The sequence below is a fragment of the Brachyistius frenatus genome, unplaced genomic scaffold (assembly GCF_029030835.1).
Source record: "Brachyistius frenatus isolate BFR_SWC_R1_liver_20210118 unplaced genomic scaffold, ASM2903083v1 Contig_22, whole genome shotgun sequence".
NCBI lineage: Eukaryota > Metazoa > Chordata > Actinopteri > Embiotocidae > Brachyistius > Brachyistius frenatus.
In genome coordinates this window covers 3,787,239-3,805,682 of record NW_027210621.1, presented here as the reverse complement: position 1 = coordinate 3,805,682, position 18,444 = coordinate 3,787,239, and the positions used below count along the sequence as shown (strand labels likewise).

The window sequence follows — 18,444 nt, the reverse complement described above, 5'->3', positions numbered from 1 at the left end:
CATCCTTAATTTACTTTCCATATATTCAGATGTCCATTACAGATCAGTGTTCAACATGACACAAACTAAACATAGATGGGATCTGAAAACAACAGAGGAAAATATACTGCTTCCTTCAAAACGCTGCTCACATAGTGGCTTAATACATGTGTGGCAAACAACACTAATACAGAGCATTACTCCTCAAAGAGAGGCCCTCCTTACTGTCCAGCCTTCAAATATAGGAACAGACCTCACACAACCACACCTGTTGCTTGAAGCAACAACACATAAACAACTACTTCCACTACACCACAGAGTCAACATGCCTTAATAATGCTGTGCTGAATGGTGTTTACATTTTGGACAATGGATGTTGAAATAGAAACAATTTTTATGCAGTGACCTAATGCAGGGAAATAAAATGATGAAGAAGAATGATGCTTAGCTTGGCTACAATAGTCCAATGAACTCATCCTTTCACTTGCCAAGGCACATATAGTGTATGGCTGAGCCATCTGATGGCCTTTCCCGAAATTGTGATCTAAATATGACAAAGTGGCGCCACCTAGTGACGTATATTTGGTACACGTACGAAAACCATGACCTCCTCCCTCTGCCATCATAACACCAGTGCAACTAGGGATTATTTAAATCTGTGTGGCTAAAATGCCCTTGAGTGAATCAAGGTCTGAAAAGAGACTTCTCCCTGAGGAGTATTATCACGTTATGTAAAGTGTGTCGTCTTTGGAGTTTTATCATGAGTTGTTTAGGATCACAAAGCGGCATGGTGTGAGCCCTTTACGCGGTATTAAAAATAAAATAGAGGTCTTTTTCTACACCCCACCACTTCTTGTTTTCACTTCTGAATTGGTGACCTAACTCCAGTGAAAGACAAGCACAAGCTATTATGAGCAAGCACAACAATGTAGACATATAGAGGCATAAATAAACAGAGGAAAAAGGAAGAGGCAGATCGTAAGTTTGAAAATATACTCAGTTTGTATGTTTTCTTTTCTTCTGCATTACTTTGGTTCTGGTTTAGTCACTTCCTCATCTATTCTCACAACCATTTTATTTTTCTCATCACCCCACAGGGGTCTGGGAAAGCTATGACATGGCCTCTGTGAACCTCTTTCAGCCACATGGGGCTCAATACAGCAACGTATGAGCGGCAGGCATTTCCTGTTTGTTTAAAACAATAAATAACAAAGTTTAATCCAATTAAAATGTGGTAAGTTTGCTGGACTGGGATCAGATATTTTACCAGTAAAATGGACCTCCACAAATGTACCAATTGTTCAGTGTGAGAGCAGCAGCAATAAGATGTGTAATACTGTATTAGAAACAAAAAAGAATCTGACCTTATGCAGCAAGACCCATAATGAAGGCATACAGGGGTTGAAATATTCATCAATCTGTGACAGCTATAAGCTATATATTAGTTTGTTCATAAGAATCTGAAAAGGGTCAGGGAATCATTGTATTGATGGAACTTATTTTTAGTTATTTTTATGAGGTCAAATGAAACATATGTTATTTGTATCTTATTTCATGCTATGAATCATGTTAACTGTGTTGTTTCTAGTGCCCCTCTGATGGCTAGCTAGTCTAGAGTTTACTTAATACACCCTTAGACTAGAGAACTGAGAAAATGATTTATGAGTAATGACAGGCTTGAATATTAGACATTCAAGTCCAAAAGAAAATAGGTGCTCTTAGACAAAAAATAACATGGTTTACCTGTACTGCATTTCAGTTTCTTTTCTTTTTTGGAAAGAGGCAAAAAGCACAAACCAGGGGGAATATGCAGGTTTGAAGACTGGTTACTTCCCATGGTGCTTCCTGTAGAAAACGTTTCCACTTAAAGTAAACTAAATAACGTCTACTTATTAGTAGACAGATGAGGGTTTACTCTGGTGGTCGAGTCTCTTGTAGTTGTTGGTGAGTGTCTGGTTTTCTGTAACTGGGTTATTTTGGAAATAAAGTCGAATCCCGCCTGAAATTTGAAGGTGTGTAAACATGTGCACGTGGCTATTGTTATCTCTTTATTTTGTCCAATAAAATCCAACCAGAGATGAGATGGATGTAATGTGAGAAAGGTGGGTGCGTGTGGGTTTTTTATGTGCGCGGGGTTAATGTACAACAGGGACCGTTAAATATAACACACGTCTGAAAAAGAAGTGGTGCGACTTCTGTTGCGGTCCACAATGCCGTTTCTAAACAGGTCAAGTGGGCGTGGACGGTGAAACGCCTGTCCTTGAGAGGGGAGCGCGAATCGGAGGTGCTCATGTTTGTCGGGGCAAAAGAGCTTCAACATTCAGTTCTATCAAAACGGGGGCAAATGAGGATAAAGCAGATTAAATAGTTTGAACAAACTCAGGTTAATTCGTACCCTAGTTCCTTTGACAACTTTTTTAAATAGACAGCTGCCGCTTGGCAGGATATGGGAAATGGAGTTAATTCAGTCTTTTGGCATGTGAAAGCAGGAAAAGTATCAAATTAATGACGACTGTATCAGCACAATCTAGGCTACAATTTTAAGTGGGCTGTCATGTAGGTCTAGTCAATTTAGCTGGTCATGGTGCAGCTAATTTGTTTTATTATTGCCTAGATATGGCTACTAGTTTAATAATGAAGCATCTTATTATGGTTTGATTGTTTGAAAAAGTTATATGTATGGCTTGGCTATATTCCAAGTACATGTAACCTAAGATTAAAGGTTTCCCTCCAAAAAGCACTGAAGTGATAGAATCTCACTTACAGTGAAAGAAATAATTATTTGATCCCTTGCTGATTTTGTAAGTTTTCCCACTGACAAAGAAATGAACAGTCTATAATTGTAATGTTAGGTTTATTTAACAGTGAGAGACAGAATATAAAAAAACAAAATCTAGAAAATCACATCATATAAAAGTTATAAATGGATTTGTATTTGATTGTGTGAAATAAGGATTTGATCCTCTACCATCCAGTAAGAATTCTGGCCCCCACAGACCGGTTAGATTAGTCCTCTCGCTTTAAGAAAGTACTCCGAATCTCAACTCATTACCTGTATAAAAGACACCTGTCTCAACTCATTACCTGTATAGAAGACACCTGTCTCAACTCATTACCTGTATAGAAGACACCTGTCTCAACTCATTACCGGTATAGAAGACACCTGTCCACAGAATCAATCAATCAGATTCCAACCTCTCCACCATGGTCAAGACCAAAGAGCTGTCTGAGGATGTCAGGGACAAGATTGTAGACCTGCACAAAGCTGGAATGTGCTACAAGACCATCGGCAAGCAGCTCGGAGAGAAGGAGACAACTGGAGAAAAATGAAAGAAAAACAAAATGACCATCAATCGCCCTCAGTCTGGGGCTCCCCGCGAGACCTCACCTCGTGGGGTATCGATGATTATGAGAAAGGTGAAGGATCAGCCCAGAACTACACGGGAGGAACTTGTTAATGATCTCCAGACAGCTGGGACCACAGTCACCAAGAAAACCATCGGTAACACACTACGCCATAATGGATTAAAATCCTGCAGCGCTGCAAGGTCCCCCTGCTCAAGAAGGCACATGTACAGGCCCGTCTGAAGTTTGTCAATGAACACCTGAATGATTCAGAGAAGGCTTGGGAGAAGGTGATGTGGTCAGATGAGACCAAAATCCAACTCTTTGCCATCAACTCGACTCGCAGCGTTTGGAGGAAGAGAAATATTGACTATAAACCCAAGAACACTGTCAAGCATGGAGGTGGAAACATTAAGCTTTGGGGGTGTTTCTCTGCTAAGGGGAATGGACGACTTCACCGCATCGAGGGGAGGATGGACGAGGCCATGTACCGTGAAATCTTGGGAGACAACCTTCTTCCTTCAGCCAGGACACTGAAAATGGGTCGTGGACGGGTCTTCCAGCACGACAATGACCCAAAACATATGGCCAAGGCAACAAAGGAGTGGCTCAAGAAGAAGCACATTAAGGTCATGGAGTGGTTTAGCCAGGCTCTGGACCTTAATCCCATAGAAAATCTGTGGAGAGAGCTGAAGCTTTGAGTTGCCAAGCGACAGCCTCGAAACCTTAAGGATTTGGAGAGGATCTCCAAAGTGGAGTGAACAAAATCGCTCCTGAGATGTGTTCAAACCTGGTGACCAACTACAAGAAACGTCTGACCTCTGTGCTCGCCAACAACAGTTTCTCCACCAAGTACTGAGTCATGTTTTGCTAGTGGATCAAATACTTATTTCACACAATCAAATGCAAATCAATTTATAACTTTTATATGATGAGATTTTCTCTCTCTCTTTTTTTTTCTTTTTTTTATATATATTCTGTCTCTCACTGTTAAATAAACCTATCATAACAATTATAGACCGTTCATTCCTATGTCAGTGGGCAAACTTACAAAATAGGCAAAGGATCAAATAATTATTTCCTTCACTGTAATTATGTTTCCACTGCTGTGCATGCCGGGTCACTGACCATTCTTACTCGATGTTACGAATAACATTGTTAATGTTATTCGTAACATCTGTGCTTTTCCTACTCTGCAGGTAAAAACTGTTGTTTAAACGAGTCACTCAGCAGATTATGAATCCCCCCCAGCACGCAAACACAAAATTGACTTGGTTTTTATATATCAGTCACAGCTGATAAATAACAATGGCTCTGTTCCCGCGTCTCTGAGAACTACTATTTAGTCTACATACAGCATGGGGCTTTTACATTATCTGCATTTGAAGTGGAATGATTATTTATTTTCTGTTATTTCAAACTAAATGTATCAATATTGCAGTACAAAAAAAAGTTGATCATTAACTTTAAAGTATACAGATAGCTCAAGCGGTCACATTTCCCTCTACGCTGGCTGAAGCCTCTTGTTAGCAGTGTTAGGCTACTTATTAACAGTAATGGTCAAAAGTCAAGAGTTTGAATGAAAATTGCTCAATAGCGGTCCACAGTATCTCTCTCTCTTAACTAGCTCACTTCAGCACTTTTCATCTATTTGGACTTGGGGGTATGTTTTAAATTTTAAGTCAGAATATATATGGCTGGTGTGAAAACAGACTAGCAGAAGGTCTCATCAATGTAATCTCCTCAGACTCGTGAAAAGCAGGTCTGTTTGACACTTGGCTGCTGATTTTTCTACACCCACATGGATCGTTTAACAACCTCTTCAGTGCCAAGAGCCACTTTAAGAACTGGACCACTTCAACGTATGATCATGTGGGGCAATTAAGTCAAGAAAGAGAAAGTCTAACGCCTAAATGCTTCAAATGCTATAGGGAACCATCATTTATGCATGCTGTAGATCTGCTTTCTATTCATTCCCTTTACAGACTACACTTCTTATTGATGAAAACATACAGTACCTTCCATAAGATGGCGCTCACTCCCAATGAAATCAGAAGAAGACATCCTCCGAATCGGGGCTAGATGGCAGGCCCTTCTGAGCCTTGTGTTTAACACATTTTTGATCAACTCACCTGAGCTGCCATGCAACTATACAATATTAATTTTCATGGAGGCTATAATGTCTTCTAAGGACCCTCTTTTTGTGATTTCTCCTATAATCTAGTTAATGATTGTGAGCTGTACCATGCTCATCAAAGTGGGCCGGTACTCAGCACTCAGGACCTGAACCTTTACATTTCCCTCTTTGGTGCACTTGGTGACTTTTTCCTTCTTTTCAAGCTGCTGGTACTCTTTTCTGCCCTCTCCATATCTGATACTTATCCTTTCCACTTCAAGCACTGGTGGTGGGTCACCACTGACTAAGAGGTAAACATTGTAATGTCACCAGAAAGTAATGTAATAAAATATAATAATGGCAATGTTGACACATGGCTGAAAAATACAAGATAGGCTATATAAGGAATGATTCCAAAACATATAACCTAAAAGTGATCAAATCTGAATTTAGAGGATGTGCTGTCCTGACAATACACATATTACACACTTTTGCTTGTGTCTGAACCTTCATGGGACTGAGTCATTACTTATACAAGAGCAAAATCACCTCTCAGGACAAGAATGGAAATATTTTGCTCAACATTTGAGCAAAAAACATCATTCAGCTTGTGACTGCTAATGCTGTATCTTCACTTGACTGAAAGCCCATAAAGCCCCCCCAAAAAACATATCAAAATAAAATGAATAGTGATCTTTGTAATATTTTTTTTTTCATAAAAAGAACAAACAGCTGTGGTAATGTTCCAAGTAGCGCAACACCATATGAGCTATCTTCATTTTTCAGTCATGTGGGATCCGCTGCAATTTGTAAGCCTGCCTTTGTATGTGTATGGACCAAAGAGGGTCAGGTTTTAGACTCAGGAAGTCCCATGCTTACCCAGGGCCCCCAGCTTTCTAAAGCATGATTTCTGCATTTAGTATTTCAGTATTACTTCAGCACAGAGACAGAGACAAGTGATCCTTTCCATTTCTTAGTTTGTTGTGGTCATTACTGTTAGCAATCTGTGCCTGCTGGTCACAACACTCTCTTCTTAATTATTAAATCTTGACAAAGGGCCAAAACATAACTACAAATATAAGATGTCTTATCAGTCAAACACATCCGCCAGCAGCTTTGTGATTTATGTTTGTGCAGTATGTATGTCTCTTTGGGTGTGACATCATCGACCCAGAGTGCAGTCAGTAGAAGGCAGGATGCCAGACATTCCTTGAATACTCCACACAGGATCTCACTTCTGCTTGTGAACACAACTCTGCACCTCCAGAGAGTGGAAAAATACAGGCTCTGTTCAGAGTCTTTGGGGTGAATGAGGCTGTGAAAGACTGATAGATGTCTTTTCCTCGCTGTTATTCAAATATATGATGAGTTTTTACAATTGTAAGAAATTAAAAGTTGTTATTTGTGCAGGCTTGGCTTATGTTTTAACCTCAAAACATACAAAGGCTCAGCAGTGCTTTCTTATCTGGAAACAAACATAATGGAAGATGGTTCACAGTGCACACCTTTAGAGCCTACAAAGTCCCTCTCCCACCATCATCTCACATTTCAGACGGGATTGTTAAAGGAAGGGGAGCCCTGCTGGCAAGGAAAAGGCACTTCACTGCTGCCATACATAATTTCCTGACATTCCTTGAGCTGGTCTTTGCTAATCATGTCACAGATCTGGCCTTATCTCTGCCCCTTTCACACAACAGCTGCTTGTCTGCCTTCCTTTGCAGGCTTTTTAGTAAAGCAGTGCACTGGGACGTCATGGGAAATGCACTGCAACTTAAAACACTAATCTCTGTCATTCTGCCCTGCCTGTTCTTTATATACAAAGAACCTACAACATGTATGTTTATGCTGCTCTTGGTTTTGACACATTGGCCTCCATGAGTTGTGGCTCAACAGAATGGGCCCGTGTGTGTGTGTGTGTGTGTGTGTGTGTGTGTGTGTGTGTGTGTGTGTGTGTGTGTGTGTGTGTGTGTGTGTGTGTGTGTGTGTGTGTGTGTGTGTGTGTGTGTGTGTGTGTGTGTCGATCTAAAGATTAGAGAAACCTAATGCAATTCTTCAGTTGCTTCAGCGACAGCATGTCACGGAGGTCTCCCTGTCCCTCTCACAATCCTCTTACCAGTTTACTGCAGGTGTGTAACCTGCCATGACATCAATGTGTGGACTAAATCTTCTTTCTCAATGTGTGTTAGAGGCTTAATCCAGTTTCAAGGTAGAATGGCATGTGAGAGTTCTAATTACTCAGCAGCCTCAAGTAATCAGACTGAGAGACACATTCACACATTAGAACCCCTCACACTTAAAATCAGGTTAAATTATGTAAATTTGTAATCTCTAATATTAATACTGAGATATGTCAGGGTGTAGTGTGTCATGTTCCCTAATATACATAATGGTGGTTTGATAAAGTATAATTTTTATCAGAGAATTGGTGTGTTGCATTTCTGAGCTACGGACGTTTCCTCAGATGTTTGACATCTACTGCTACTACTACTACTACAGCTAGTGCTTTTACTACTACTGCACTACGACTTCTGCTGCTGCTGCTCTTACTACTACTATTACCACCAATAATAATAGCTTTATTTTATCCAACTCTTTTTAAAGCAAGTTACGAAGCGCTTTACAAAAGATACAACCGGGCAGGATGTTGACTCTAAAGAAAAGTACAGCGATGACTCTTAATATACTGTATCAACTTACTCTGTGTTTCAGCAGAAAAAACAACAACATGGGCGTCCCAGTGGAGTCCTCATAATGTACTAATGCAACCGTTTTCTCCTTCACGTGTTGAGATGTTTCATCAACAATGTGAGCTCCTGTTATTGGCCTTTTTCACATCTGACATTCAGACTTTTCAGGGTTTACATAAAGCACTACTGTTACTAATAGCATTAGTAATTATGCAGTATGTAGAATACCAGAACTGTAAAACTGAAACAGCTGAATGGATTTAAGCCAATAATTTTATTTCATACTGTGACATGTGGGGTCAGAAACAAAAAGAGGGATTCGAGCTTACTTATCAGGCAGCCATAACAGTGTACCAAAAAAGACTGAAGGTTGAATTACCTATGCTGATGTTCCTCATCAAGGTGTTTTACAGTATGTACAGACCCTCTCTTATTATATAATGTGTCCTGTCATCACAGTGTAAGTCTCAGTAAAATTACTTGAAACTTTGTTTATGGACTATGGAGCTTACAGGCTGGTTATCTTCTGACTTTTGATCACTGCAATTCATTTTTTGTATGAATTCACCAGATGACTGCAACCTACATAGAAACCACAGGATCTGAGATTGGTCTGTCTGAGCTACTGTGTTATTATATGTTTCTTATACATGTTTTTGTCTGATTGAATATGACAACATGGAGCAGGGTGGCAAAAAAAAAAAAGACCTTGCATTGTGATCAAGCGAAGCCATCTGTAGAAAAAGCTGTAAAGCTTCTGGCCACAATTGATATCACTCTCCATGACAAAGGGAAAAGACAGTATAACAAAAATCCTCTCTGCTAACTAATGTACAACATTTCCCAATAACAGAGAAGTAGAATCAGGCATTGAATGGTGCAATAAAGGGCAAACTTAAAGGTCCATATGACAGAGTAGATTTTCCTTTGAGTTACAGAATTGAGTGTCAAAATGCCCCTCTCATTCATTAAAAGAGAGTGTGTATTACACATATATGGTGTGGAAGAGCCATGAAGCACCACAGAACACTAACAACTCCCACAAATTTGATCTGCACTGAATGCTGTAAAAAGGGTGGGTGGGATTTGGTCTCTTGCTGTCCTGGCAGCAGCATCTGACACATTATGTAACCTTTGTTTTCTTAGGATTGTGTTAATTAAAATGACTTTGAAGTTGAGTCAGAGCTCAGTTGTGAAATGAAGGAGCCAATTGACAACTGAGTGAAACTGACAAATGACGTTATAGTCTGTCTTTGTCTGGCTGATGCTGACTGAAAATTTGAGGAAGCGAAAAGAAAGGCAGGATTCAACATAGCAGAAGCAAACGGAAGATAGTTTAAACTTTTCTTTTCTTAAATCAGTGAAGGAAAATAGTCTTGCTTCAGGATCCCGGCAAAATTTTGAACGGCCTTGCACATTTGGATCGTCTCTAACATACCCCTTTCAAATCACAATGCTTTGATGTCTCTGACCTGCCAATTGACGAGGTGCTTTTTCTTCCACAGCAGCATCAGATCATAAAAGATGCCTAATGACTTACACACACACACACACACACACACACACACACACACACACACACACACACACACACACACACACACACACACACACACACACACACACACACACACACACACACACACACACACACACACACAGTCTACCCGCCTTTGTGTCTTTTTAGATTTCCTGTTGTAAGGCGGGTAGACTGTGTGTGTGTGTGTGTGTGTGTGTGTGTGTGTGTGTGTGTGTGTGTGTGTGTGTGTGTGTGTGTGTGTGTGTGTGTGTGTGTGTGTGGGGTCTCACATATGTCACCAAAACCACAGCTTGTCTGAGGGAGCTGGTGGGGTAATGAATGAGCCTTTCATCACATAGGCGTCATCACTGCTTTTCGGTCAGACACAAACATTTGCTTTACTGTTAGCTAAGCAGGAGGATAAATATTAAGCATAAATATATTTTCATTTGTTAGAATCAAGCACTAATAGCAACAGTGTTCTCATATCCTTTAGGTTTTCTCGCTTTAAACCTTAGCCCCATAAAATCCAGATAGTTGTTTTGTAGTGAGGCCTTTGTAGTATCATCATCATCACCTCTAGAGGAAGTTTTGTCTCCTCTTTCTCACACCCCACCATGGGTCACAGCCAATGTTTTGGCTAATTTGCAACCCAAACATATTCCTTTCCCTTTCACGGCTATCTCCGTCCCCACCTCCTCATTGGTGTGTGAGGCAGGGGACACAAGGCCGGTGCTTGACTGAGCCCTGAATGCTCTTTAGTTGTCACACTTTTCCCAAACGCCTTGCAGCTGCTCCTATTGTGACCACAGAGGGAGGGCTCCTTAGCTGATTCTTTAAGCCTCCTGCTGTTGCCCTGGCCTCACATGGGTTCATAGAGAGGGAGTGTGGCCAGAACAATGCCTGATGCCATGACATCATGCTTCTTGTTTTGGTCAAATCCTTATGCAGATATATGTTAGGATTCCATCGCATGGAACAAAACAGGGAAGGGTGGTGGTACAAATATATTTCTGACATGGCAGTGGACCAGTTCCTATCAGCTTTGTTTAGGTGAATTAGAAATGTTTTTCTTTTTGTGTGTCCTTGTGAGCTTTTATAAGCATCAATATAAACTTTCATGTTTAATATAAATATTTTTTTAGAGCTGAAACAAAAAAAACAATCAGTAGCTTTTTGATCATAAATTAGTGTGATTTTAGATATTACACCTTTGTAGAGTGTTTCTTTTTTTTCTTTTTTTTTACAATTTTCTGACATTTTCTGAACCAACTGAATGGTCGAGACAGTAATCAGTGAAAAGTATGGTTAGCAGAGGCCTCATGTTTATGTTTGCTGATAGACAATAACAGATTGTATGTAAAAGAATAGAATTGAATGTCAGATTGGAAAACTTTCTCATACATGAGAAAATATGAATTTACTTCATATGATGTTCTAAACTGGTGTAATGTTTATCAATTTAAATGGAAAGAAAAATATTTTCTCTGCATTAGTTATTGGGAATTATTGCCATGTGGTTTTAGCAGTTACATGTTTACACTAAAGAGACAACAAATATTTCAAACTGAATCTGCGTTATGATTTGCTTGAAGTCACTGTGCACTGTTGGCAGTGAAAATCAGATAAATAATAAGAGGTAAAAAAAAAAAGAGAAGATCTTCAACAGATTACAAAAGTCAAAGGAGATTTATTCAGCCGTATAAAAAACAACATTGAAACAAACAATTGCAAAAATAGATATGCTAAAGAAATATATTACTTTCGTTAATAAATATGTCAGAATGCAGTCAAAGAGGACTACGTGGCCCCATTTTAGTAGTTGTTGGGGTTCCGTCTGTCTCAGCACTGCAGTACACATTACAGAAACATGAGGTATTTTATGGTCGGTTTCCCCAATATGTCAGGATCGTCAAGGTTTCATGATGCCTTGAAAGGCAGGTATTTGTGTGAATGAAGATTTCTGGCACATCTACTCTGAGTGAAGGGGGATACATTCATTGTTCGTCAAATGAAGGAGTAACGTCCATGCCATGTTGGGCAATAGGTTTAATTTGCTTTCTTTGACCAGTGCAGAAAGCAAATAGGACATTTGAGAGGATAGGTTCCTGAGACAACTGTTAGCCCTCTCCATTAGGTTTACTTAAAAATGATTATGATTATCAAAAGCAGTTGCCTTCATGGTAAAAATAATCCTTTGAATAAGGAATATTCAGATCATTTCCTATACAAAATTAACCTTAGATATATTTTCAGATAATTCCCAAGTCATTTAGGTATAAAACTGTGTATGACTTTCACATTTAGGAGGTTAAACATCAATACTGCCTGATGGTAGTTATCAAATCTCCATTTGAAATGTTGAGGACAACCTGCAGAGATCACAGAGTCAAACAAACCAACTCCAGACAGCAGTACCCATTCAGTCCAGTGATACCAGTATCACCATAAATGGATTATAATCATGACCTCATTTTGTTAAGTGCTTTGTGTAGTCACTTGTGAGTTGAAGTTCAAGTCCACACAAAGTCTGTGCTGCCAGCAGCTTCCTCAGCAGCTGGGAGAGGTGGTGATAGGACTGTGGAGGAATGAGAGCTGCCCGGCTGAGGTGTGTACGGGGATGGAGACGGGGAAGTTGAATACTGTGCTGCTGTTGCCGATAGCCGGGCTGCCCGCCTCTGAGGAGCACGTAGAGGAGGCCAGGACCTGGGACTCGAACTGCAGGAGCTGACCCATGAAGCTGAAGTTGGGGGAGATGATGCTGCGGCGCTGCTTGACAAACTCGAAGGCCTCGTCCAGCTTCACACGGTTGGTCCGCATGAGGTAGGCAAGGCAAATGGTGGCGGAGCGGGAGATGCCTGCTTGACAGTGCACGAACACGCGGCCACCTGTATTTCTCACGGAGTCTGAGAAGAGAAAAGAAAGTCAAATTAGTGCTATGTAAACATCCACGAGATGTAGAGCTAATGTTAAAACTGTCACAGGAAACCACAAACACAAAAGTCTCTGCAACACTTTCGGTTTTTTTTTTAAGTCACCGTCACTTATTAAGACACAGGAAAACATTTACTAGCAGCACAGGGTGTGAAGTTGTGGGGTAGTCCCAGAGGAGGCAGACTGAATGAACAAAGGAGGGGAACAGACCACTGCTGGGGGTATTGATCTGGTAGGAAGGCTGACAGTGAGTGAGGAGAAATTGCCTTTTGTTCAGCCAGAACAAAGACTGGCTTGAAGAGCTATTCAAGCACAGCCAGCCAACCCACTACAAAACTAGTTTGGGGCTGATCCCTCACAATTCATAAAAAAAAAGGGGGCATCCCTTTTTCTACGCCTGAGAGGTGACAATGATGTAACCACAATTGTGGTGGAGTGGGGAGCCTGTGCCGAGCCAGCTGGTCGATTTTGGAGGGAACTTTTTAAAATTTAAATCCAGGAGTCAAAGAGTGAAGTGAAGGAAGAGGGGGGGTGGGAGTTTGTGTTGCTTGCCATGAATGGGAACAGTGGTGACAGCTGTGATGGGTGCTCACATTTAGCAGTTGAGAGTGTGCGTGAAGTAAAGAAATAAATAAATAGTGGATGCACTCACCGATAAACTCGATTGCCTCGTTGAACCAGGAGCTGATATCCGCTTTGTGGTTGTCCTCCACCGGGATGCTCTTGTAGAGGAAGGAGTCCTCGAAGTGGTTTGGGCAGTTGGCAGAGACGTTGATCAGAGCGGTGATGCCCAGCATGTCCAGCATGTCTTTTCTGGAGGCATGATAAGCACTACCAAGGTACAGGAAAGGCAAGATCTCCACTGGACCCCCCTAGAAAGAGAGCAAAACAAGCAATTAGTCATCTCTAAAAACACTACAAACACAAAGTCAGTGTATTGTAAAGTATATATTTTTTTAATATATGAGAAATAAAAACAAACCTGGTCATATAACGGTGTGTTGCAGGGACTGCAGTTTGGATCTGTACTCCCGGGATGGCTGGAGCTCAGGGGCAAACTAAGACCCTGTGGCGGGGAGGGTTTGGTACACAACTCTGGATACTCAATAGAAAATGTGTCAAATCCACCTGGAGAAGAAAGACATCAAGGTCAGATGACAGGGCGGCACAAAGACATTTAAATACGGGTCTTCAAAAACGTGACAACTGCTCATGGGGCTATTTTGGCACATTGTTTACTCCAGCACCAGCTGGTATGGTGACAGCTGTAATCCGCATTTGTTGCCCCGTTGTTAGGACACGATGCAACTATTGCGTGAGACTTTTTTTTTTTTTAAATGTATTTATTTTTTTTATATATAGTTACAGTATCTTACCTTTAAGAATAAAAACACTGGCTCCGCAGGGGTCGCGGCACATGGCTGTAACAGCAAGCATCAGGGTCCCGTCCTTCTTCACTTGGTTTAAATCCAAACTGCGGTCGTCAAGCAGCGCCACGGACTGGTAGTCCCCGGACAGAAGCCGGTTCCTGGTGTCCTCGTTGGGAACAATATGCTCGAGTCCCAGACCACCCCTGGCTCTCCTCCGCACGATGGTGCTGAAGCGCACGTTGGTGGAGCCCGATATGTGGGACGAGTTGAAGGACAGGAAGGAGCGACAGTCCAGCACCAGGCAGCCCGGAGCGTCGCCCTCCAACAAGCCGCGGAGGGACGCACAGTCGATGGTGGGAACCTCCATTATGACCATAGTAGTACAGCGGGATAGAAACGTGAAATCCGAATACATAAAGGAGGGGAAACTGAAGTTTTAAGTTGTTGAGGGTGTCTCCCGGTTATACAAAGTGGATGCCGAGTCCTTTGTTCCGGTTAGCTCGTTTGTTTAAAAAAAAAAAAAAAAAAAAAAAAAAAGTTACGCACACAAACAAGGAAATAAAACAATTTGTAAGACTATCTAAACTGGTCCTGTCTTCTTCGTTCGTGTATCCGGTAGTTGGGGTCGTTTTTAAGAGTTTTAATATATTCAACTTTAGAATGAGTATAGCTTCTGCTTGTGAGCGCTTTGAAACACGTTTATATACTCCCCGTGCTTGTGAATGAGAAACCACTGACGTCAGGGGACCGCCCCTCTTGGCTTCCTGCCAACACCGCGTACGTCATCGTGATCACTCTGAGTGCAGGTTGAACGAGCGCACAAGCGGGACATTTCTCTACAGGCACGTACCACGTACGCGGGCACGCGGTGTTCAACTTCATTCTGAGTGAAGGAAGTCCTTTCTTTCTTTCTTTCTTTCTTTCTTTCTTTCTTTCTTTCTTTCTTTCTTTCTTTCTTTCTTTCTTTGCCACATAATATATAAATAGCCTGCAAAAATAAATAACAAATTGAATAAAAAAGGTAAATGGTAAAGAGGTCTCATAGATAGATAGACAGATAGTTACTTTATTCATCCCACAAGGGGAATTTTTTTTGTTTTTGTTTTTTTTAAAGGGAAAAAAAAAGGGGGAATTAAAAAAAGAATAATAATAATTTCCCCTTTTGGGACTAATAAAGTAACTATCTATCTATCTATCTATCTATCTATCTATCTATCTATCTATCTATCTATCTATCTATCTATCTATCTTTGAGTCCTCTTTACCATTTTCCTTTTTATTTTCAATTTATTATTTATTTTTGCAGGCTATTTATATATTATGTGGCAAAACTTTGCCTGGTTAAATATAGCCTGTTACTTCAAAATACCTTCTTGATAATGATGACAGTTTACACTATTATTGAAGTCAACAATCATTAGATGAATGTTTGGTGAAAATAACATTATAATGACCTGGTTTATTAATAACAACTCCATTTCAGGCATCATAATATGAACTCGGCTAAGTAATGACTTAATATATTTTGTATATGAATAATTGGTCTGATTATCAATTTATCTAAGATTAAAATAAGTCATATCTAGTCATCTCCTGTCTTAATAAAGGTTCATTATGATCAGAATTATTATCCTTTTATTCCATCATTACAACTAATCTTATGAGTCTTAATTGTAAGTCTGTGTAAATGGTCTGTATGTCAGCAAATAAGGAATTTGCCAAATTTTCCATGATGTTAGTGTTTAATTAGATTTCTATTTTGCCTCTTCACCTGAGAGTTGACAAATAACAAGATAATAAGTAAATACCTGCCATGGGTGCCATAAAAGTTTATTCTTTATTTTTATTAGTCAGCGGTACATAGTGTTCAATGCCCCGAGAGCAAAGGCTAACCATAAAAGTTAATCACTGTATAGAAATCTGAAGTCCAGTAAATTTCCACATGCTGAGAAACAAAACAGTGGTATACCAGGAAGACAACAGCAGATGGAGATCTCTTGACCTTTTTGTTTCATGTGTGACCTAATTTAAACAGAAGGATGAAGTGGTTTTTTTTTTTTTTATATATATATAACCACAAAAATTACAGTATACAGTATTTAAAAAAAAAGAAAAAAAGAAAACATGATTGCAATGGCTCTGGGAAACCCTTTTCATTTGTTGGCGTGGTTTTCTGACTCACAATTGGCAACAGCGCTGTGTCATAGTAAGAACTGGAGGATTATTATTGACGGACACCAGACCTCTGTTGGCAAGAGGGTGTGTCAAAGTCTTTGTGTCTTGAAACAGAACAGCAGAGACAGGCCAGGGCTGTTTTGTTGTGAAACAAATGTTTACTAAGCAGAGTTAAAAGCAGGTAGAGTTGCGACATTGCTCCCCATTCAGAATCCCATTTGAGTTTCACATTAACAGACCCACAAGTCACATTATGAAAACAATATTTTATATTGTTGTATAATATATCATGATATAATATATCATGCTGCATTTGAGAGTTTCACAACGTGTATTTCTTTCAAAGAGCAAGCTGACATGCACTGTAGAGGGTGTAATGTCATTCTCACTTAATTGTAACCTGAACTGACTTCCAGTCCCAGTGAATCCACATCCACACTGTTTTGGCCCTGTGTACAAGCAAAGGGAAAATTGATGTGTTATTTGAGACAGGAAGAGGAGTAGCTTAAAGGACAGAAACCTAACCAATCACAACAGAGTGTAAAACCTCTCCAGCCGGTTTAACCTCACACTCCTGTGAGATTAGTCAACTGTGAGGCACATGCCACAAAGCAGGAATGTTACACATTATGAAGGGGAGGCGGGTCAATCGGGCTCTGAAAACAGTCTGTACCCAAACATTTTGTTCTCACTGAAAATACATCTTCCCTTAAGTCATGAAGTGACGGGCTTACGGTTAGGAAAGACATTAGACACCTGATGAAGAAAAGAACGGAGACAACCCGTACAAAAGCGACTCATTAAAGAAATTTTGTTCTTCAATGAAGCATAAAATGTTTACCTTTTCCCTGAAGTGTCCCCTTCTCAGTCTTTCGCTGCCCCTTTCACTGGTTTCTGGTATGATATATTAGTTTCTAAAATGAGCTACTAACACATTCCAAAAACTTGAACAAGCCAAACCAATGTATCATATTTCCCTCTGGGTCATGATAACCGGCAAAGACACCAAGTACAAAACCAAAACGTGCATTCTACAACAAAAAAAAACCTGAGTGTACAATATTGAAATTGAGCTCTGGAAATAGAGCCTGAGTTGCTGCTCTGTTTTGGATTCCCATAATTGTGGCCCGTAACCAAGCCGTCGCTCTCATCCAGAAAGGGAAGTGAAACAGAAGATGACAGAGAGGCATTTCCTGCGGTCCAAACTCGCTGTACTTGTTGTCATCCCTGCTCGTTTACTGTCATTGTAGCTATGGGCAACTGTTTTCATCACTGGGAAAACACAGGGCCAATCCTGTCTTTTATCGTGTCTCAGCAGATAGATTATCTGAGCCACATACGTTCTGTTTCACGTATATAGGAGTGTGAGGAGAACAAAAACACTCGCAGTGGGAACAATTTCAACTGGAGAGTTTTGGGATTTTCTTGTGTGACAGATGTATTTTTCAAACATGGCACAGCTGTCTGTTTCTGTGATGGTTCTGCGTCATTTCCCAATGAGTTTATAACACGTAAAACATGAATATTTCATATTGCTAATGAATAAACTTGTTCTCCCCTTAATTATTGAACAGTGAGCAGGGTGAAAGCAGAGTTCACATCAATTGAAAATGATCTTGTCTGTGCATAAACTATTCTGATGTTATGTGTAAGTTTAAAAGTTCTGTCCTGTGACCTCATGAAAAGAATAATCTATGTTGCTGAGTCATTTGCAGGCTTTTGTAACAATGTTTACATACTATTTATGCTTGCCAACCATGGTGCTGTGTTTGGGGTCATCAGAGGCATTAGATGTTACCACGGGAATATCTTTATTCGTTTTCTCATAAAAGCAGTTTGGTTTATGTCCTTCTGTATGAGCCTGTCACATATGTAGCCAAACAAATAAGAAAATGTGAGAGAAAATGTCCAAAACCTGACCCCTAGGTTTGGGGTCACTGGACAACACAGGTTAACTGTAACCAGGTACAACAAAAACTTTCTGTTTTGACACTGATGCTTCAGTATTAATGATCTAATGATGTCATATAGACTAAAAAAGTAAAATAGAAGTCAGAGACAAAACAAGTACTTTTACTTTCATACATTAAATGCTTTTTGCTGCTCATACTCCTGTACTTTTACTGAAGCAGGATGCTTCATGAATAAATTTGATTTGTAAATTAATATTTCTACATTGCTGTAATGTAAATAGGCTATGTATTTCACCACTAAATATAGTCTCCCGCCTTAGCAATGCCTATTAGCACTTACATTATTTATATGAATTAAACACACACTATAATCTAAGCAGATATAAATAAACACATTAAAAAGTTT

At 40.1% G+C, this 18,444-nt stretch overlaps 1 protein-coding gene across 1 annotated transcript; it reads right to left on the bottom strand.

Annotated features, from left to right (window-relative positions):
• Positions 1-11,316: 11,316 nt before the first annotated feature.
• On the bottom strand, positions 11,317-14,636 carry dusp1 (dual specificity phosphatase 1). The gene is made up of 4 exons (XM_069696980.1): positions 13,957-14,636; positions 13,563-13,708; positions 13,233-13,452; positions 11,317-12,552 (listed from the first exon to the last, which is right to left on the bottom strand). The coding sequence occupies exons 1-4, from the start codon at positions 14,363-14,365 to the stop codon at positions 12,197-12,199; spliced, it is 1,131 nt and encodes a 376-aa protein (XP_069553081.1). The 5' UTR covers positions 14,366-14,636; the 3' UTR covers positions 11,317-12,196.
• Between the last annotated feature and the right edge of the window lie 3,808 nt (positions 14,637-18,444).

What these genes read in the sequence shown, in the direction of transcription:
- dusp1 (XM_069696980.1), bottom strand. Translation starts at nt 14,365, where the DNA reads ATGTATTCGGATTTCACGTTTCTATCCCGCTGTACTACTATGGTCATA. An exon ending in CAGTGTTTTTATTCTTAAAG is followed by an intron (nt 13,709 to 13,956) that starts GTAAGATACTGT and finishes TTTCTTCTCCAG; the next exon opens with GTGGATTTGACACATTTTCT. An exon ending in ACACACCGTTATATGACCAG is followed by an intron (nt 13,453 to 13,562) that starts GTTTGTTTTTAT and finishes CTCTCTTTCTAG; the next exon opens with GGGGGTCCAGTGGAGATCTT.